The 22,262-nt window shown below is 43.8% G+C and overlaps 1 protein-coding gene across 3 annotated transcripts in view; it reads right to left on the reverse strand.

Moving 5' to 3' along the window:
- Positions 1–4,952: 4,952 nt before the first annotated feature.
- The window catches only part of KIAA0930, a 58,714-nt gene continuing 41,404 nt past the window's right edge, over positions 4,953–22,262 (reverse strand). For 2 of the 3 annotated variants that reach the window (XM_081005634.1, XM_081005635.1), the window contains exons 3-10: positions 17,382–17,489; positions 13,304–13,381; positions 13,078–13,179; positions 11,280–11,420; positions 9,443–9,637; positions 8,714–8,876; positions 7,407–7,562; positions 4,953–5,495 (exon numbers count right to left, since the gene is read on the reverse strand). In XM_081005634.1, the coding sequence (XP_080861760.1) occupies positions 5,455–5,495; positions 7,407–7,562; positions 8,714–8,876; positions 9,443–9,637; positions 11,280–11,420; positions 13,078–13,179; positions 13,304–13,381; positions 17,382–17,489 (984 nt within the window). In that variant the 3' untranslated portion in view covers positions 4,953–5,454. The remainder of the gene's footprint in view (positions 5,496–7,406; positions 7,563–8,713; positions 8,877–9,442; positions 9,638–11,279; positions 11,421–13,077; positions 13,180–13,303; positions 13,382–17,381; positions 17,490–22,262) is intronic. The other variant, XM_081005636.1, reaches the window with a different exon arrangement.

Genomic DNA, 22,262 nt, shown 5'->3' on the forward strand with positions numbered 1-22,262 from the left:
ATTCTAATACAGTGGAAAGAATTAACATTTAAAAAGCTCCAACCCCAATGTGACCAAGAAACAGATCCCACAAGTGGGCTATAAAGGTAAGAGTAGGTTTCGTTCTGCATTGTTAGAGTCACCAGGAAGCCACCTTAGGCCAAAGTGTACCACTTTTCCTAAATGGCTTTCACAAACACCTCAGTGGTAGAAAGTGAAGCCCTAGTGCTGGGGGAACTGAGTCAACGGAGGGCAATACCCATCTTCTACCGCCTAACACTCTGCAGCCTAGTTCTCACCGCTCACTGGTCTCTGTTGAAATGACTCTAGTGTGCCTTATAATCAACAAATCCACAGAATCCACAGACACTGTTGGATATTTTGCTCATACGCATTTCTGGCATCTCATTATGACCTGAATTCATTTCTTTTACTGAGAAATCTGAGTGCAAGAGTTTCTTCTGCCTATGCACTAGCTGCTGAAGGTAGCAAGTGAGCTTATCTGGAGTGCTTAAATTTACATCGTTGCTCTAAGGAGACTGCCCTCTTACTCATAGGAGGGTATACTAAAGTTGCAGTTCGGGTGGACAGACAGAAAAACCGTTTAGTGTTCCAGCGTACAAAGTACTGAACACGCCTGGGTGAATAAGGCCCTGTGGTAACTGAAAAGTTCATTTAAGGTATTTAACATTAACCATAAAAATTGATCTAGCACTTAGAAAAAGCAGACCACACTGTCTGAAGGCAGCGGGGGGGGGGGGGCTGAAACATTGAGATGTAAATTACGAAGTGGTTTGGCTGATGTTTGGTAGTAAATAAAAATTAAGGCTGTGTCTAACTAGACAGACTTGCCTCTGGCACAAATGTGATTTGTGCCAGTATATACAGCAGGGGCAGGGAACCTGTTCCCTTCAAGGCATTTCTGTAGCCTGACAAACTGAAGCAGTCAGTTTCCAGCTGCATCTGTTGACGTAAAAACACTCAGGTAATCAGCAAGTAACAGTACAAATCTTTATCAGAGTCCCTACAGTTCTGAGGTTCTTAAAACTATGTTGGGCAGGGCTGTGCAAAGATCTGGTCAAAAGCATCCAGGAAGGTTCCGCCAACCCCCCTTTGGATGGGATTAGAAAAATTAGTGGAGATGATGACTGTTAATGGCTATTAGCCACAAAGCTGATATTCTGCCTCCAGGGCAAAATGCTTCTGAAGACCAGTTGCTGGAAACAGCAGGAGAGATGCTCTTGTGCTCCAGTCTTGCGTGCAGGCTGCAGGCTTCCCACAAGTATGGGACTGGCCATTGTGAGAACAGGATGCTGATCTAAATGGGTCACTGGCCTGATGTGGTTTTGCTGTTAGGTATTTTATGTAGCTGCAAAGTTGCTTTGAGATATTGTTCTATAAAGTGACAAATAAATGCAATAAATAATTGATTAGCATACAACCAGTCATGACAGATTTTTTTTTTACTTCCTTTTGAATCCGAAACCCTTATGTAGTGTGAATGAAGTACGAGGAGACCCTGACGGACGTTCTGCCTGGCCCTGCTCTAAAGATGATGTAAGCCAGTACAAGGAAACAGGTGTAGCCTCCAGCCCACGACCAGTGCCTATAAAGGAACAGGGGTAGAGCAATGACTTGGCAAAGCTGCCTCAACACTTTTCCAAACATGAGCATTAAGTGGCTCAGCCCACAAAACACTTCTCAAGAGAGTGCAGCATAAATTTAGGGTGGAGGGGATTCTTTGTGTCATTAAAGTCCTTCAAACCCAGCTATGTACAGCTGCACATTATGTTCACATATAATCACAGAGCTATTTGAAATTTAGATTTTACATATAGAGCTGGATTTTAAAAGGCACAGAATAGGCTGGCAACAGCCCAACCACAGTCCAACATTTATACCTAAACACAACCCCTGCAAGAGGTGGTTGTATCGTATCCCCACTGCTGCATGAACCTGACATACAGAAAGGCCTCCGGATCAGCCCCAGAAGCCCCAGGCATTTCAGTAGAAATATGTGGGCATGGGAGCATCTTTACGTTTCTATGTATCCAGCTCTTTAAGCCACTTTAGGGGGACTAAAACAGGCCTCGCCAGCACAATGTGGTCTAGCCTTTACTTTCTGAGGTATAGCATGACAACAGCTGGTAGAGGAGTAACCCTGCTCTAAGCAAAAGCTGACATTAATCTGCAAAACTTGGAAAATTTAAACATGCCTCTAGGAGTGAGATGATTTCTTCCCCTTTTAATCTTTCGGCAATTTGAATTTCAAAGGTGTATATAGTAAGAACTGTAGGTAGCCATTTTGCTGAAGAACTACATGTACAATGGCAGCCTGAAAAAGATACGGATTATATCCATCTCTGATCAGTTTAATGAGGAATAATAAAAAATAAATGAACAATTAAGACTTCAGTTGCATTTTTTTCCAAGAATGCTCAGTCTAAAGAATCCCTCCCCCCTTTTGATGTGTTCAGTGGGACTTGCATTAAAGTCACCAGGCTGCCTCTGAATTACATTATCTTAAGGCTACAATCTGATGCACACTAACCTAGGATTAAGCCCTGCTGAACATGGGGGGCTCACCTCAAAGGAAACATGCATACAGGACTGCACTGTGAGTTTGGAAATGAATGTGGATCATTAACTGCATTCTTGATTTGGCAGGGGTTTTAAGGTATTCCCATTTCATATTCTCACCTCTTCCACATAACATGTCATTTCACCTAGGATGAGGGGCAAGGAAATTCAGAACTTGAGTCGCAGCAGGAAAAGTAGTACGAAAAGTGACAGAGGCCATTTTTGGCAGCAGCACCTTGTTTGCTGTAACGTGCAAGTGTACTTTGTTCCAGCATGGTGGACGTTCCAGGTTTTTGTGTGTGTTTTTTAAAAAAATCCACAGTGGTGGTAAGTTTATTTTATAACAATTTTTGTCACTTGTTTGCACTACTGTTTTAAGGAAGCACCAGTTTTAAGAGCTAAGATATACAATCAGCAGCCACACACAATTTGTTTCTTGGCTATACCAAGTAAGTAGGCAGAGAACTTTGTGTCTTAATGTCTCCAATAAAACCCTGCCACGTACAGAGTAGTTCAGAAGGTGGCTAACTTCTGCCCCCGACACATTGACTTTTTGTGTGTGCAGGAAAGGCTTTGGTCATTCCTGTTCCCCTTAACATGTTAGAACATCCCAACAGCCCCTGTTTCACCTGCAGTAACTCAGTCCATGACCAGGTGAGCATGCAAGGTGCAAGCGAAGTGGCTCAGTGCAGGAATGAGAGTGAGGGAAGCAAAGGCTTCAGCAGGAAGAGGGATTCCACAACAAGTGTTCAATTACAACTGCAAGGGGAACAATCCATGATATAAAGAAATAGTTGCATTTGATAGGCTGAACTACTTAATGCCATAGGTAAAGTTCACGACAAAAAGTAGTCGTGGAAGGAAGAAAAATAGTAGTCCAGGGTTTGTGTTCCATGGTATTAATCTCCGTACAGAGAGCAAAATCCCACGAATCTGAGTGGCACTTGCTTGTTTATATTCCTGACTTCTCTCTGCCAGAGGAATACTCTATATTTGTTGCATTTGCTTTAGAATAGAAATGGAACTAAATTTTTTAAATAGAGAAACACACCCATCCCTGCTCAACACACACACATTTTTTCTTCCCACCCTTTATAGCTGCCAATCAGACTTGTTAATCCATGTTTTGGCTATAATGCATTATTTTAAAAGGTAAGAAGGCAGTGACAAAGGACAGTTAATGAGATTTACAATTAAAGGAGGCGTTTGAGCAAGCTGAATTTCAGGATGAAGGCAGCCATACTGTTATTCCAAAGAACACTTTCAGGTGATTTTTCACTTAAGGGGGAGATCCAGTCTCATTCCCAGCATCACAACTGGGATGATGATCACACAGAGCAGGAAATGGCACACTGCAACAGTCACCCTGCTCATCCTTCCCCATGTGAGTTATTCAGGCTGTCCATCATTTTAAAAAAGAAAAGAAAGAAATTAGCAGACATGGACATGGTCATGTTGCTCCACAAACACTTCAGATGCAAAACTTATTTGGGGATTGAGAAATGGGGGTGGGTGGGGGAGAAAGGATATTTAGGACAAGACAAGCACCAACCAACAGATGCTCTCCATGGGCAGATCTTTTAAACTCAAGTTTAAGAACCTTTTTAAAGAACTCACCTCAGAACAGTACCTATGTTTGTAGAGCAGTGAAACCTTTGCTATAAGCAAACAGGTAAGTGTCTTATGCATCCTCTGCTACAACTGCAACATACTTGGTTCTGCAATCAGCGCCCCACAAATACCAACTCTCTGCCCTTGCCAGGATTTCCTTTTTCCTTCTTTTTACAAAATGTCACAGTAGTGTTCTAGAGAATTTTAAATAATTAGGCTTCTGTATACCAAAGGACAGCGAATCACAGAATCAGCAGAACCAAGATCCAGGAAAACGAGTTTCATTATATAGTACTAATGAAAAGTTTGATGTATAAAAGATTTCTAGTAGCCCACTTCAATTAGTTTTAATTTCCAATGGTGTGGTAACTGGCTGAGGTCTGCTGCGTTTTTTGGTACTAGAGTCTTTAGGTTTGTGTTTCCTGCTTCTCATATGCAGACATTCTATGCTACTAGAGACAGGTTTGCTCCCAGAAGTAATAGCCATAATGAAACCAAATCACATTTAGCACATTTCTTCAAAGGGTTGAGCTCACTCTTTCAAGCCTTTTTGGCGGTACTTTTTGCTGATCTTTGGTAGGTGAAGATGTCATTGCGGAATCAGTTTTTGCTACGTGAGCCTTAAAACTGTATCACTCATGGGAAGCGTAAAGACCAAGACTTCAAGTTCCATGTGGTCTGTTCCATCTAAGTCCCTAACTTCCCTTTGCTCTTATACTATTCTGCTACCCTATCAACTTTAAAACACATACACAAAGTTGTTTTATGATGCAACAAAGGAATGTTCTCAACCATCTCTCAGAAGTTCATTGAAGTTCATTGGTACATCAGTATGAATTCCTATGGACATTTCTCTCGAAATATATAAAGGTTAATACATTCTGTACAGGTTGGTTGGTTTTCAGTTATGAAGTAAACACTGTAACAAATGGTTCATAAAGCATAGTTTTAAACACAGCCCCAACTTTTGTGTTGTTGGGGGTTCTTTTTGTTCTTTATTTCCCCCTTTGTCTTCTTTATTGGTCAAGTTATTTCTGCCAGTCATAACTATAAAGAGATGTAGTCTTTTTTCATTTTTTAAAAGAGGGTATATAGTATGTATAGCAGAGGGAGGAAGGAAGAGGCACTTTTTGAATGGCTGGCTGGTAATTCCCAAAACATCCCTTTTTTCAGTGTTATGTTAAGTTTCTGACGCTAGGTGGTGCTGCTGTGACAGAAGAGCACTGTAGTTGTTGTTTTTAGGCACTTGGCTGCATGGCTTCCAAGGCAGTGCCCAGCTCTCTGCTATGTCATCAGAATCGGTTTCTGCCGCACCTCCAGAATATCTAAGCAAACAAGAAAGATGACAGGATCGTGGTGAGGATTCTGGGCCACAGTTCTTTGGCTATAATATCTCAATGAGTAAAGATGCTTGGGCCTCATTCGCAGAGATCTTGAAATCATTGGGGTGCTTCCAGATACCGTATTTTTCGCTCCATGACACACTTTTTCCTTCCTAAAAAGTAAGGGGAAATGTCTGTGCGTCTTATGGAGCAAATGTGTGGTCCCTGGAGCCGAATTGCCCAGGGGCAAAAAGCAGATCATGCTTTTTTTTTCTTTTTTTTTTGAAAGAGGGAAGTGGGTGTTGAAACAAAGCCGCTGATTGTTTGCCGATCGGGGAGAGAGATAAGGGACGCTAGAGATAAAGGAGGCTGCCTGGGTGAGGGGAGGTAAAGACAGCAAACTTGCAAAGCGGGGAAACAGGAAGACTAAAGCAATAAGGAGAGAAATTAGAAGAAAAGGAGGAGCAAAAAACTGCTCTGGCTAAGGAAAAGACACTAAGGCAAACAAGAGGGAAGGGAGTGTTGAAAGGAAACAGCTAATCGGTGGGATCGGAAGAGAAATAAGGGATGCTAGAGATAAAGGAGGCTGCCTGGGAGGGGGGATCCTCAGGATTTTTGCGGTAGGTCACCCCAAATTCACCATCAGATCACATGTCTGTGGCCACAGCATGAACCACAAAAATCATACATCCACTGTTTCGTTCAGAATTTTTGCCCCCCTTGTTTTCCTCTAAAAACTAGTTGCGTTTTATGGTCAGGTGCATCTTATGGAGCAAAAAAATACGGTAAGCTAGAACCCTCACATTTTAAACCACATGCACTCAACATTGGCTTAGTGTTTAAAAAAACAACAACTAGAAGGGGAACATTATTTCCTTTCGGCTGAAATTGGGGGGTAGACAAAACATACCCCTAAATGGTTAAAGTGCTTCCACACTGTCACAAAAGCTGAAATTTGAAACGCACACACAAACATTCAAAGACACCCTGACTATCAAGGGCGGTGAGTCTAATGGGGAAAATGTACCTTTCTTTCTTGAAATGAAGGTGCTGCTGCTGCGGCTAAAACCTTGTAGACACAACCATCCAAAGCACAATGGCTATTGGCAGAGGTTGGAAATGGGGTATTGCTTTGAACTATCAAAACAAGAGACATTGTGAGTTGGATGCTGGCTGTGGGCCGTATCCAGCCCTGCTGTGCTGCTTGCACAATGAGACTTCTCTCCCCTGTACACCTTCAGATTCTGCTCAGAAGGGTTGGAGGATCCTCCAAAGACCGAAGCAGGTTTTGAGGGTGTGCAGGAGAGGAGAGGAAAAGGAACCTCTATTGCAGCATTGGATGCAACCCTAAATTAATTGCACTGAAGTGCAATGGAATTTGAATTATAACTAATTTTTCACATTGATTTCAACAGAATCAAAGTGCAACTAGCTCAGTACAGATCCAGTGCCAATGTCCCTAATTCCATGAATGTGGGTTAATACTGCTGTGACAAGCTGTAGCACAGGCTCTTCTATGTGGTCCCAGGGCTGCTCAAACTCTCCTGGAGGTGCCGGAAGGAACAGAAGAAGCAGCTCACTTCATTGCTTAATAGATAATGGCTGAATTCTCTTCACCACTTGCCAGACAGATCAGCAGCAGCTCCAATTGCTTGGGGTGTCTTCACACTGGTACATTATTGAAAACTTACCCAGCTGTGCTCCCTTTTAGAGTTAATTCACGCTTTTGAGATAACTGTCACTTGGACAGAAGGGGCACACTCCACTGGGAATGTCTCCTGCACAAGCACCCATATGCAGAATGGGAGACCTTCCTCCATACCTGCCACTCATTTCAGCAAGGCACGTGCAGGAGAAGCTGCTGGTGAGCGTCAGGGGTGTCCTGTTCTGAAATGCGGATGAGGCTTTTCTCACCTGTTAAGATCCGATGCAATGGCAATGTGACGTAGGTTAGATGTGCATAGAGAAGGAAGTTTTCATCTGTTCTGTTTAGCTTCAGCCATGAGCCCACCAGAGATCTTCCTGTTCCAGACAAAGACCGCGAGCGTAGGTTTGTTGCATTGTGCAGATCTGCCAAGATACAACAAGGCTGCAGGAAGTAAGCAAACATTACTGCCCCCAAAACCATTGTCCAGCAAACAGACTACAAGGCCCTTCAAGGGCAGAACCCCATGTGCCAACACTGCCTTGGGAAGCTCACAAGGCAAGGGATGAATATCGCAGCCATGCACCCAGCAATCACAGGCATCCTGCCCTCTGAACAGGAGAGGCTCCATTCAGCAGTGACAGCTAAGAGCTGTGTGTGTTTTATATACAAATCAGCCCATTATTCAACTCAATACTACCTTCTCTGACTTGGAAACTCTTGCAGTTCCCTGCTTGGTTCCCTGTGATTCGGTTGCTGGAGGCATCATGAGCAGAGTGTAGAACCTTTTCTGAGTTAAATGCATGTCCTTTATCACTGATTTATTTACAATGCCATCATCAGGAATGAAGTATGGCAATTGTCTTTCTAAGCAAGTCCATCTTCCTCAAGCTCCTAAGCCAGTTAGTCAAAAGTCCTTCCCACTACACAGAATAGCTTGTTCTGCATCACCTTAGACCTGACCCACAAACGCACCAGAAAATGAGTTGATAGAATTCTGCAATGGCAAGTTGTACCAACACATTTTGCATTTCGGGGGTGGGAAGCCATTTCTGAAGGTTCCCTCACTTACAAAGCTCCCTGCAAGTAGAAAACTAGAAACACCTGGGAGAAAAGGTTCTAGTCTTGCCCTCCCCCACTGTGCTGGTTTTCCACTTGCAAAGAGCTTTTTAAGTAAGGGAACATTCAAAAATGCAATTTCCACCGCCTTCAATATGAAACGGGAATGTCACCTCATTATCCTGCATGCGATCTGCAACCTCAGGCAGATTTATTGTCCAGTCCTGCTAATCTCACAAGAAAACCTCCCACCACAATGTAGTGTTTTCCACAGTGGTGAATACCACAATCGGATCCAACTAGGAGGTTCCATGGGTCAAAGTGATGATAATAAGAAAATACATCTAAGTTTAGTTTGCAAAGGCATGAACTCTAGTTCTCAATGGGACCTTAGTTCATCTTTTCTGATTTTTGTGTGTCACACAGTTGGGCTGAGAGAATCCAAGCCTGATTTAGTGACATCAGTGTACACCAGCAGCAAAAGCCCAGCCATGCCTCAAGATCACTCTTCTCTCACCTCCACTATCATCATCCCTAAAGAACTCTTCGCTGTCATTGGCAGAATGGGATTTCTTCATTTCAGCAATTCGATTCCGCGGCACTTTCCTTTTGAGGGATGGGGAGAAGAAAGAAGGGCGGTTGTTGCGTTCCGGAGTTGGAGGTGTGCTGAATGAAGTGACCTGAAAGAAGAAAATCAGAAATAAATTGGGAAGGAAGGTTATGAGATAATTTTGACTGCTCTATGTTTTGATTGACATTGTATTTTATTTTAAACCTCATTCAATGGTTATCTGCTCTGAATTGCAGTCTGGTGGATATAAAAACTGCTTCCTGAACACTGTTTTGAAAATGCATTCTTCTAGCTACTGAACAAACACACATGAACAAACCACCATTTATGTACAGTGACCTTTTAGGGACAGCTGACCTTTTAATGCAAAATATCCAGTATTTTAATACAGTGATTGCCAACAGGCAATATAGAAGACATACCTGGACTTCAAAGGCAATTTTACTTAGATCCTCTAACTTTAACAGAGAAGGAGATATTTAAAGGTTTTCTGACAGTTTCACTTTAGAGTCAAACTGGTTTCCAAAGCTGCAAGATGAATTCTTTCTACTGTTTTGGTTTTTATTTGACGCAGACATCCTGCCCAACAGAGGTAGATTTGAACAGCAAAGATACACTTCTGGCTCCTCAACAAACGGAGTTCTCCAGAGTCCAAGATTGGAGAACTTAACTTACTCTCTCATGTAGGGGTGAACCTGGGTTTGAATCTTCCTCTGTCCCATAGGGAGACGTGTCACCAGTTGAAACGCGACTCACGGCCATTTCCGCGTGTCCTTTTCCTTGTGGCCCTTTCATTCGCACAAATTCCATATTATTGTATTTGTAAAAGCCAAAGGACATCCTTTGTGCCATTTTTGCTGCAACGCTTACCTAGAACGAACAGTAAAAATGTAAGACTGGTTATGGGATTCCCAGCCCAGGGAAGGTTGATGCCTGCCTTGCTGTCATTCAGGTGCCAGGTTGAGGCATTCTGTTATCTCAGGGGTTAATAATAATTTAGATCTGTGGAACTGGCATTTCTAAAACTGTCCCTTAATGTCCATTCCGTGCTTTTAAGAACTTCACCTTTTAGTGTGGCAGCTCCTCTTCTCTGGAACTTCCTGCCTATTAATATTTGGCAAGAACAATCATACCCTTATTGACACCTGCTAAAGAGAGTTCTGTTTACCTAGACAAGTATTTTTATTATCTACATTTGCTTAAAAAAAATGTTGATCTATATTTTGATCATTTTATTGTGTCTGCTGTTTCTCAAGTCTGCATTTACTGTTGTTTTATATTTGTGAAGCACTTTCCACTAGTTTAGGCCAGTATACCTACTGCAGCGTTCTATGGGCAGAGATGCCCTTTTCAGTCTTATCCATGTTCTGGCCATGTTCAGTTTCAATAACTGTAACTGAATGTGGGCGAACGCTTGAAAACATCTGGAAACTTCAGCTGGCTCAGAATGCAGCAACCAGGTTGCGGACCAGGACTTGCATATCTGATAATATTTTGTCTGCACTAGAAAATCTTAACTGCCTTCCACTTACGTCTTGAATATAATTTGAAGTGCTGATTTTAGCTACCAAACTCTTAAAAAAGAAAAAGAAAAAGTGGCAGCACTGTATCTAAAGGACTTCCTTCTTTCATACAAAGCTGTTTGTTTATTAAAGGTCATCTTTGGTGATCTTGCTCCAGGAGCTTCCACCTTCAGGTATTAGGTGGGTGACAACTAGTGTGAGGTCCTTATCTGTGGAAGCCTAGGGAATTCTCCAGGCAGTCTGGTTTGTTTATACACAACCATTTAGGCACATGGCTAAAAACAGAGGATAATCTAGAAAGTTCTTGAAATGCACAGAACATTTTTGCATGAAGCTGGTACAACAGTCTGCATTTGGACTGAGAGTTTTCTACACCCAAACACCTTTCACATTTCCAAGAGAACTCAAGTGGATTTTGCTTCTCCTAGTAACAGTTTATGGCTCCTTAAGAAATTCTGGCTTTACTTTCAAAGAGTCAGAGGCTTAGGAGTAAACAGGGACTGAACCCTCCCTGCTCCCTGACCACATAAGCACTTTTCTCCCAGTGAGTTGTAGCAGTGCAGCACAACAAGGTAAAATGAGGAAGGGACCAGGGTAAACTTATCCCCCATGTTGTTGTAGAAAACAGGCACCCCACTTCCCAATAGTCACTTTAGGCATAAATGAGGCAAATGCAGCAATACCTAGTGCAGTCACCTGTGAGGTATCAACCTAGCTAGGCAGGTGACCATCACCAAAAGGGCTCTCACCCCATTGTCTTTTTTTTAATGCTTTTTGAATTCAAAAAAAGCACACATTCAGAAAAAGAAAAATACATATTCCCACATGCTTAGTTTCTTTCCTTATACACAATTTCTATAACGGCTTCCCATCACTCCATCGTGGATCCTAAATGCTTTAATCATGTGTCACACATTTCATTATCAGTCCAAATCAATCTCCATTATTTTATTTTCCTATAGTTTTCCATATTTCTGCAGGGCTCTCACCCTGTTGTCATAGACCTTCTTGAGGGCTTCGTAGCGGATCGATCCCTGGAAGATGACTCCTTGGAAGGTGTTGCTTTTGTCACTGGCCACCAGCTCCACACAGACCATCTCACCTTCTCCTACAGTCATATCGCTGAACACCTAAATGAACATCCAAAAAACTTGCACTTAGTAGAAGGAGGAAAAAACAGTAGCTCTAGATAACTTCATTTGCTGCCGCCTATTTTACATAGATTGCAAAATACAAGCGTCCTTTTCAAGGCACACGATGCAGGACTTTGTTTCAGAAAAGCAAATTCCAAATGATTGGCCTGGAAGCACTAAAACTTGTAGCAGTTAAAATGTATCCTATTTTATTTTTTTGAGCAAGAAGGGCAGTAGGGGGAAGAGCATTAAACATGAAATTGCCCAAAATGCTCACAAAGCATAACTTAATACAATATAATGGGGGGGGGAGGAGAGAAATTGAGGGTTGTGTGACTGAACAGAGAGGGAACCAATTTCCATTTATCTCCCCTTCCCCACTGAAGCACACCTCTGTTCTTCCTAAAAGGGGCATGGGGTGGGGGCAATCATCAGAAAGTGCTTCCCTCCCAATTCTGCTGACATAAGGTCTACTGTCCACTGAGGAACACAACACAGTCATGGTGAGGCTTCAGTCCTCTCTCTGGACCCCTGGGAGGTACAGGGAGAGGGAGAGAGACCAGGTCTCCCATCACCACCTTGTCATCAGCTGAGCCAATAGGTGGTATATGGGGGGGGCCCTTCTTATTCCCCCCAAAGACCCTCAAGTCCAGGGGAAATTTAAGAACTGACCCTTTCATTTCTAATGGGAGAGAAATAGCGAAGAAGAAGAAGAAGAAGAAGAAGAAGAAGAAGAAGAAGAAGAGGAGGAGGGGGGGGGAGGAAGGGCAGAAGAGTACACAGGTGCTTCTGCTCTGCCAGCAAGGGCAGGTCGGGGGGCTGGATATGGTGGATTAACAACCTCCAGTTTTGCCCAGGGCCAACCTTCAGAGTGTCTAAGGAAAAGGACAATCTCTAAGCCTTTGGCAATATCTGATAAAGGTAAAGGGACCCTGACTGTTAAGTCCAGTCATGGACGACTTTGGGGTTGCGGTGCTCATCTCGCTTTATTGGCTGAGGGAGCCTTCATACAGTTTCCGGGTCATGTGGCCAGTAGGACTAAGCCACTTCTGGCGAACCAGAGCAGTGCACGGAAATGCCATTTACCTTCCCTATTTATCTACTTGCACTTGTGACGTGCTTTTGAACTGCTAGGTGGGCAGGAGCTGCGACTGAACAACGGGAGCTCACCTCGTCGCAAGGATTCGAACTGCCAACCTTCTGCTCGGCAAGCCCTAGGCTCTGTGGTTTATTTGATAAGATACTGCAAAATTTTGACATGCATTTTATTTAACCAGGTTAAACAGTTATTGAGCTTTTCCAAGTCTTTCCTTTGGGCTTTGAACTTGCTTTACAGTATTTTGCATATGTCTGTCTGCAAGTGATTAACACATGTAGGTAAGGTTCCTCTATGTTTACAGGTCCTCTGTACCAACAGAGAAGCCAAGAGCCAGCCTAGGCTCAGAGGGGAGACCGTCAGGAGCCCCACATAATCTGCTCCAAGCTTTCTAAGGAAAAGGAATACAAGTAGAGGAAACAAACTCAGATGTGTCCAGATGTTCCCATGCAGTGCAGTTACATTAAGTAAACACAGCACTGTTGGCTGGAGCTACCACAACTATTTGAAATTAAAGATGAGCACAAGAAATGGCATCTGTTCTTGTGAGCGACCTACCTCTTCAAAGTTGTCAATCATAAAAAATATGTTTGGATAGCTGATCTTCGATTCCTCCCCTTTGCTATCCATAGGGTGCTTACTTGGAGATGCAAAGACTTGCTGGAAGAAACCATTTGGAAGATGTTATTAGCTTGCTGCATGGATACTGGCATGTACATGAAGGGAAAGGGGCTGAGATCAAGGCTGTCCCTTCAAGTTTCTCACGATGAGCTGCACTTCTCACCTGGGATTTCTTTTTATGAATGTGGATATCCCCTCCATCTGAACGAGTACACACCGCACAAGTCACTATGTAATCCAGCTGAAACAACACCAAGGCATTGGAAAAGAAGCATTAATGGTTGTACACAACCAAAGCAGAATGACACCCTTAACAGCTTTTTCAATAAGCTTTGCTCCCCAGCGTCAGCAACTAGAGGAGAAAATGTGACCTTCCAGTTTCCATTTCCTCTCTGATTCATAAATACTCTGGTCTGCTTTTTAAAGGCAAGTTCCTTCCGCAGTCAATGTCTAACTGCTCTGCAGAGACCCTCCTCCCAGGACACACACAGCCTAGTTCAAAAACAGCACTTTTATCAAACGAGGATCATGCTGTCTCCTCTTGTTCTGAGCTACCTGTTTCCTCTTTCCTCTACTCCTCCTTTGCCAGACCTTTCTGCTTACCTTGACCCTTCCTAAGATCAGAGCAGGTCAGCCAAGGGCAGGAGTGCCAGCCTGGCCCCCAATCATGGGTGCCCGAGGTCGCGGGTGCAATGCAGCGTGCAATTCAGTGGCACTGAAATTTGTGGGCGCTCAGTCCCTTCATGGAGAATTTTGTGGGTGCTCAGGCCCCAGGGAGTTGGCCCCTCTGGCCAGTGGCAGCCAGAGACACTTCTACCTGCAGAGGTTTCGCCATCACAACTTTAATATCCCTACTCTGTGACAATAAATATAGCAGGCCAGAGAACAAAGGCCAACAGAAAGAGGAGGACTTCTCCAAGGGCAAAACCAGTCTGAAAGGGGAACAGAAAGCTACATCCGCACATCTGAAACCTGGGGGGGGGGGGGGGGCCAGAGGGATTTTATTTGTTTTAAGTGCAGACACCATCTTCAAAATTTTGTACAGTGGCACCTTGGGTTAAGCACTTAATTCGTTCCGGAGCTCCGTTCTTAACCTGAAACTGTTCTTAACTCGAAGCACCACTTTAGCTAATGGGGCCTCCTGCTGCTGCTACGCCACCGGAGTTCTCATCCTGAAGCAAAGTTCTTAACCTGAGGTACTATTGCTGGGTTAGCGGAGTTTGTAACCTGAAGTGTATGTAACCTGAGGTACCACTGTAGTTGAGAAGTTACCTGCTTTTTGATGATGCGTTTGAATTCTGTCACACTCTCAATATACAGAAGGGTAAGATAGCTTATTTTACTTATGTCGTTTTTCATGTCTTCTTTTTAATTGTCTATTGTAGCAGTACACCAGAATCAAAACAGCCTCAATAGCAAGGAGGTGAACCATTAACTTTTAGCTCCCCCAAATGAAAATTGACCACCAGAGATGGGTTCCTGCTTTTTTAGTTGACTGATCTAACAATTAAATATTGTTGGGCTAAAAAAAGGGAACACAGCACATGACAAACATTCTAGAATGACCCAACATCTATTTTATGGAATCTGAATCCAGTCTTTCCTTAAAGAGTGCTCAAGTCAGCTAAAACCACAGATTAAAACTACCGTATTTTTTTGCTCTATAAGACTCACTTTTTCCCTTCCAAAAAGTAAGGGGAAATGTGTGTGCGTCTTATGGAGCGAATGCAGGCTGCGCAGCTATCATAGAAGCCAGAACAGCAAGAGGGATTGCTGCTTTCACTGTGCAGTGATCCCTCTTGCTGTTCTGGCTTCTGAGATTCAGAATATTTTTTTTCTTGTTTTCCTCCTCCAAAAACGAGGTGCGTCTTGTGGTCTGGTGCGTCTTATAGAGCGAAAAATACGGTAAATGTAAATCAACAATGTAACAGCTTTAAAAACTGAATCATTTCTCTCTCTTTTTTTTAAAAAAAGTCAAGATTCCAAATTTTGAGCAAGAAAACTCCCAGGGTGTACATGATGTCTAGCATCTTCAATGAGTAATAAAACTGCAGAGAAGTCTAGACTGTCAATTAAGTGGAAACAAAGATCTGTCTCTGTACTCCAACATACTATGCAACAGCTAAGGCAGGAGCTGCTAAGCTGACACAATAGGAGACAATTGTCTTCTAGATCAGAAATGACAGGCGCCAGCTCAACCTAGAACTGTGTATATTCCAACATAGTAATCTCACCAGCAATTGTTCTCATCTATAGCTGATATAATTCAGAATGGTTGTCCACTGGTGCACAGCCAATGTATGATTACAGTAAATTACACAGACATATATTTTGCATTGATATGCATTAAAAACAGAATCTGTGTGGTTTGAGGTCAGGGTCTTCCAGAAATAAAAATATTAAATCAAGGTTTAAAACCAACAATGGCTTAGCATTATGTAGGAACACAACCAGGGTGGAAGAGACGACCAAGGTGGCCCAATTAACCATGGTTAAACAAGAATGTTAAGATTCGGAAAATCCAGTCTTCAACAGTCGTGCTTAGGTTTGTGTGGCCACCTTATCTCCAAACACCAAGCTACAAAGACACAACCGAAGAACAAATGGAAAACAAAACAAACTATGGGGGCAAAAGTCATGGCTCATCAGTGAGACAACTCATGGTTTGCTGAACAAACCTTGTTTTAAGACCAATGATGGCTTAGCATTACATAGGAACATATCCAGAGTGACTAGGGCTGATCACATGGACCTTTCCCACAGTTTGGACAATCCCAGGATGAACAGTCCCATGTGATCACACCTGCCAATGCCATTGCAGTCATTTATACACTTTATTACTGCTATGGAATGAACCCACAAGTAAGTAGTTTCCATCTTCCTAACATATGTATTATTTAGAACCAGGGTAGAGAACCTGTGACTGCCCAGATGTTGCTGGACCCCTACCAAACCTGAGAATCAATCATAAAGGCTGAGAATGATGAGGGATGAAGTCCAACACTGGAAAAGCCAGAAGTTCACCACCCCTGATTTAAGAGAATACCTGAACACTTTCTTTTTGGTGGTTTGGACAGTTACTAGACACTTACAACGCTAAGAAAAAATAGACAAGGCATTAGCAAAAGCTACATACAGAAGGGCACACACAGAATGGAGTAAAGCTGGACCTCTGAGGTTTATGTGATGGATGTGGGTTAGTGATTGTGGATATGAGAAGAGCAGAGCCCAGACACATGAACTGGCTCAGCAGAGGAATGATTATGTCACAAAATCCAAGAGACTGGTTCTTGTGCCTCTACCTGCCATGCTACTGAATAATGGAAGGTAAGTGGCACAGTCAGCCTCTGGATCCTCTCCCTTTACCCTTAAATATTTGAGAAGCACTGAAGTTGGGCTCCCCATCCCCTCCCCTGAGGAAAATCAAGTTGTCACCTCTGAATGCAAATTCTGGGACAGAGCTGATTTTCTTTCCAAACTTAAGGAACATTCCTGTATTGCAGGGGCCTGGACAAGATGACCTTCAGGGTACTGTTCTTTCCAACCCTACTATTCAATATTTCTATTATCACCCCAAGAAGGCACTTTAAGAAGTTCTCTCTTTTCCCTTCTTGGGCCTGCTGGACAGCTTCCATTACATTATCCTATTTGCACTAAGGAGAAGGACGATGCTTCTTCAAAATAATCCCCAAAATACTGGTCTTGCCTTGCAGCCAGCTAGGAAACAAAGCTGCATCTGGAAATGGCAGGCACCATTGGCCTTTGACTGATTCCTTAGATGCCTTCTTCCAGCTTGGCGCAACAAGCAACACAGGTCACCATCAATTCACAAGCGACACATAAGCCCCAGCACTCCATGAAGAGCTCATATATGGATGACCACCTTGGATGCAGCCTTATACCATTTAACTCAATATTGTCAACACTGACTGGCAGCGGCTCTCCAGTATCTCAGGCCGGAGACATTCCCACCCCTATCTGGAGATGCCAGGAAGTGAGCCTTCTGCATGCAAAGGAAATGCTCTACAGCCTTTGCCCTTGACCAGGCAGCCCGGCTGTCCAAAACGCAGGCAATTTTGGACAGATGAAAATCCTATATCCGTATGAAGCAAAGGGCACAGGGCCCATGAAACCGCCTTCCCATCACAACCACACACAGACAAAATATCTGTGTTCCATAAAGGGAAGGGGCTTCCTATATTAATAAATCAACGCCTGGAGAAACAGAAAGGTTAGGCTACCTTTTGCAGGATAAGGTTCAAGCAGACACTTTCCTCCCAGTCGATATCTGGATCTCCCAGGCCAGGCAGCTTTTTAGAATCCCTGCGGTACACTTCCACTTCAACCTGCTGAGGGGGAAAAAACAAAAGGTGTCTTTAAGTAACGGGGAAACTCATATTTGAGTGGCTACAAATTTATTAAAAGCAAAGGTAGCCCCTGCCCACAGGCTCACAGTCAAGAAACATAAGCAAAGGAGAAGGGCAGGGAGATTATTCAAAGCAGTGGTCATTCAAGGTTGTAACTTCCAAAAATTGGGTTTGAACCTCAGATTATCACAAGTCTTTTGCAATTCTTTTCTGAGACTGAGAGGAACAGTGATAAGAAGCAGTGGTGCCACCACTACTCTAATTCAAAGTAACCATTATGAAATCCCTTTGGACTTTAACTCAACCTGCTCCCAAACTCTCTCCTCCCCCCTTTTAAAATTTAATATGAGAGGTGTTATAGCTCAAGGCTGCCTAGAAGTTCCACTCATTTCACAGCTTATCCACATTAAACCCAAAGAATTGCAATAAATAAGCTGTTTTTGCAATTCCAGAATGCAGCACCAGACATTTCTCAACAGGAGGCTATGGAGGTTATTGAACAGACTGGGAGGAGTTGGGCTCCTATAGCAATTGCATGTGCAATAGTTGAGTTGGCACTTAAAAAGAACTTTTTTTCAATTTCAGGAAGAATTGCACGTATAGCCAAAAGTAAGATTCTGTTCTGGTTGCTGTTGCCAATTCCTTCTTTCCCAATCGTCCCAGGACACAGATCGAAATCTCGCCCAACTCTTGCATGAAAATCAGGGTGGCATCCAGCTGAGAATAAAAATTGTCTTTAATGTCTTCATCGGCATCCAGTGTTGGTGCATAAGCGCTTAGAATAGTAGCCTGTTGGTTTTGGGTGAGTTTTATTCAAAGGTTTGAAAGTCGCTCATTAATGCCAGTAGGGACTTCTGACAAGAGCTTCACAAGATCATTTTTGATAGCAAAGCCTACTTCATGTATTCAATGTTCTTGTTCATGCAGACCTTTCCAAAAGAATCTGTAGCCTCCTTTTTCTTCCTTCAGTTGTCCCTCTTCTGCTATTCGAGTTTCTTGAAGCGCTGCAATATTAATGTTAAAATGTCACTTGTGATGATGGCAGTTCTGTGTTTGGAACACTCCTTGTCTGTGTTATCCAACAAAGTCCGTATATTCCATGTTCCAAATTTCAATTGTCTTTTGTGATCGCTGAGTGGTGACCCCACTGGGCGCAGTTATCCAGTCAGGGGAAAAGGGAGGCAGACTATGTTTCGGGCGCCTTTTCTAGCCCTTGCCCCTATTCAGGGTGAGCAGAGTGGATCCTAAATAGGACTGCTCAGTCATGGATACAGCTGCCGAGCTACTCAACTGCCTCGTTCCTGGAGTCAGAACGACTGAATCTGTATCCACCGCCCATGGGCCGGTTCATGACTAGGGGCTTCCAGATTTGACACTGGGAGGAGGACAACAGGAGAAGACAGGATAATGCTTCCGAGAAGGCTGCTGGATGAGTGGACCATAGAAGGACCACATGAGGAGGACAGACAGTGCGTGACTTTCAAGGAGACACAAGATTTCCACACCAGAGAGGTCAGGCACAAAGCAGCCCTTAGTGAAGCCAAGATCCAGAGAGAGCCCAAGGCAGTGTGTGCTGAGAATCAGTTCAGAGGCAAAGACTGAAGGAAGAGGAAAGGGAGAGGAGACAGGGAGGCAGCTAGGTTAGAGGGACTAGCCACATGAATGTTGAAATTTCACCTCACTGCAGAGAATGGGCACTGTTGCCGAGGAAGGTGACTAGCCAGACATCAGGAGGGTGACAGAGAACAGCAACATGGGGATGCAAAGGACAGCAGAGGGTAAAAAAGCAGCAGGATAGGGATGTGGGGGGTGAGGAGCAGGGGAGGAGGAGGAGGCAGCATTGGTGGGCTGTGTCAAAGGGAGGAAGGCCATGTTTCAGCAAGGAAAAGTAATTGAAAGGATCAAGGGACTATGGAGGATGACCACTTTCTCCATAAGGGCACAGCAGCCATTGGGGATGCTCAAGGATTTGTCCAGTCCACAATTTCAAGTGAAGTGACTTGATTTGCACATCCCAGACTAATCTTCTTTGGTTTTTGCACTTCTCAAAGTTTGACAAAAACACAGTTCCCAGTTCAGAGAAATAATTAAAAAACAAAAGCAAAATGCATACAAAAAGGCAGTGTGGTTTTATTCATATAGCACTGATAATTATTTTATTATATTTTACATAAACACAACTCAGGGTTGTGTCTGATTAAGTAGTTTATAAAATTATTCTAAATCAATAACATTATTTTATGGACAACTTATGTGAAAATAAGAATGTTTGCACAGTTTGTTTTTTGCAGGCGCAGCGTGGAGTATGAGAAGGGGAAGAGGAGCTGGGCAGAGAGATGGGCAGAAGAAGGTGCCACTTGCCAAGGGAAAGAAATATGCTTCCCATGTTAACAATACATCTTTGTTTGGGGTCGAATGCAACATCCCAGCAGTGTCCACACGGTAAGCACACGCAGAGCTCTTTCTGCTCATCTTATTGTAGAGCCTTACACCAGGCCACAGTCAGGAAAAGAGGGGCTTCCAAGAACACAGAAGGTGGCCATCCCTCGTCTACATATCTAGGGGCTCTCACCACATGGGTTCAGGGCACCGACTGTTCCACTGTGTTGAAGACCCAAGATCAGCCATGGTAGGAGAAGCAAAGAGAGCCAAAGGAGGTTCTCCTTCCTCCCCACTGTCTTGTCACCTCCAAACACTGTGATTTCTCATTTTCTCCAACTTAGGCCACAAATTGATGGCATATCAAGCTGCCACTTTCTCCTCTCTCATTGAAAACAAAATTGCCACAGCTACCTATGCCACAATGAGCCAACACAAGCATGCACAGATCCACATTTCTGCCATGACAGGAAGCAATCATTCTGCAGGAAATGGAAAATTTTGCATCCTCCTCCTCCTCACACAACCACCTCTGCACTGGTGAGAAGATTTACTCTATACAGTGCTTCCAGCTTTCAGGTCGCATTTTATGTCAAATCAATATACATTATCATATAAACATCTGGTTGCACTTTGCCTTAAACGAGACTCATAAAAAGGAAGAGACATTTCATCAACCTGTAATCTATCACTAAATCAAGCTTTTAACCTATCAGAAGGAAAGAATACGCTACTAGAAGTGGGGTTAGTGATACCTAAGTAAAGGAGGGAATGACTCATGTATATTTTCCCGCTTCTCTTCTGCTCCAGCCTTCCCCATTTCCTGCTTCGCTCGATAGCTCTTCACTCCATCTCTCCCACTCCCTGGCTTGCCTTATTTCCCCCAGCACATTGATGCTGCCACAGCAGCTGCCACCTACTCAATTCTTCACCTGGGCAGATGAGTTGGAGATACTGACAGATGCCTAGAAGAGCCATTTTATTTCCTCTCCTGCAGTTCTAAGAGAAACAGAGTAGTCCAGATTTAGGATAACAAATATCCTAGAAAGAGAGGAATGTATAGCCCTGTGCAATAGTTCTTCAAACATTTTTTTCTACCTTCTGTTGCTTAGAGGTGCATGCTGAGGAATTCCTGTGCACCTCACACAGGGTCTAGGTAAAGGTAAAGGGGCCCCTGACCATTAGGTCCAGTTGTGGCCGACTCTGGGGTTGCGGCTCTCATCTCGCTTTATTGGCCGAGGGAGCCGGCGTACAGCTTCCGGGTCATGTGTCCAGCATGACTAAGCCGCTTCTGGCAAACCAGAGCAGCGCACGGAAACGCCGTTTACCTTCCCGCCGGAGCGGTACCTATTATCTACTTGCACTTTGACATGCTTTCAAACTGCTAGGTTGGCAGGAGCAGGGACCGTTGCGGGGATTCGAACCACCGACCTTCTGATCTGCAAGTCCTAGGCTCTGTGGTTTAACCCACAGCGCCACCCGCGTCCCTCACACAGGGTCTAGTGCCACATAAACTGAGCATGTGCCCTGACCCAACCAGCATTCTCTGGTAGCTGCATATGGCAGGGGAAAGGTGCCAGGACTGGGCAAGCTCTTTGTCAGGGAAAAAGCTTCTCATGAATGCTTCTCATGAATGCAGCCCACCTCAAGAAGCTTCTGAGGAACTCCAAGAGCTCTCCAGAACACATTCTGAAATCCACTGTGGTATAGCCTTGACTCTGAGCAAATTCTCAGGTACCAGGAAGTTTCAAATATAGTTGTACCTTGGAAGTCGAACGTAATCCGTTCCAGAAGTCCGTTCAACTTCCAAAACATTTGGAAACCAAATTGCAGCTAGCAAGCTCCTGCAGCCGATCAGAAGCCGCAAAAGCCCCGTCAGACATTTGGCTTCCAAAAACAGTTCGCAAACCAGAACAGTCACTTCCAGGTTTGCGGCATCCGGGAGCCAAAACATTCAAGAACTAAGCTGTTCAAAAACCAAGGTATGAGTATTCACAAGTACATAAATATACACAGAAACAATTCCTGTCTCACAGAGACAGTTCTTCACGTTGCGTCAATGTGTTTTGATACAGAATATGTGTGATTTGCTGCTCTCTCACAAATGGAACGGTGTTCTCTATGAGAATAAACGTGAGCAAAGCCCTGAAGTCTCTATTGCAGCCCTTAAGTCTAGGGCTGGGAAATACGAAGCCCAGGGATGGACTGTGGTCCTCCCAGTCTCTCTAGTTAGCCCTTGAGACTCTCCCAAGACCAGGCCCCTCTCGCCTTGCTCTGGTTTTGCCTGGCTGGAATGTATCCCTGAACTGCAAGAATGGCTCTTGTTTGCCTGGAGGGAGAAGAGAGAGAGAGAGAGTAGAAACATTGGACTATTCA

Source organism: Podarcis pityusensis, assembly GCF_964106645.2.
Source record: "Podarcis pityusensis genome assembly, chromosome: 5".
Lineage (NCBI taxonomy): Eukaryota > Metazoa > Chordata > Lepidosauria > Squamata > Lacertidae > Podarcis > Podarcis pityusensis.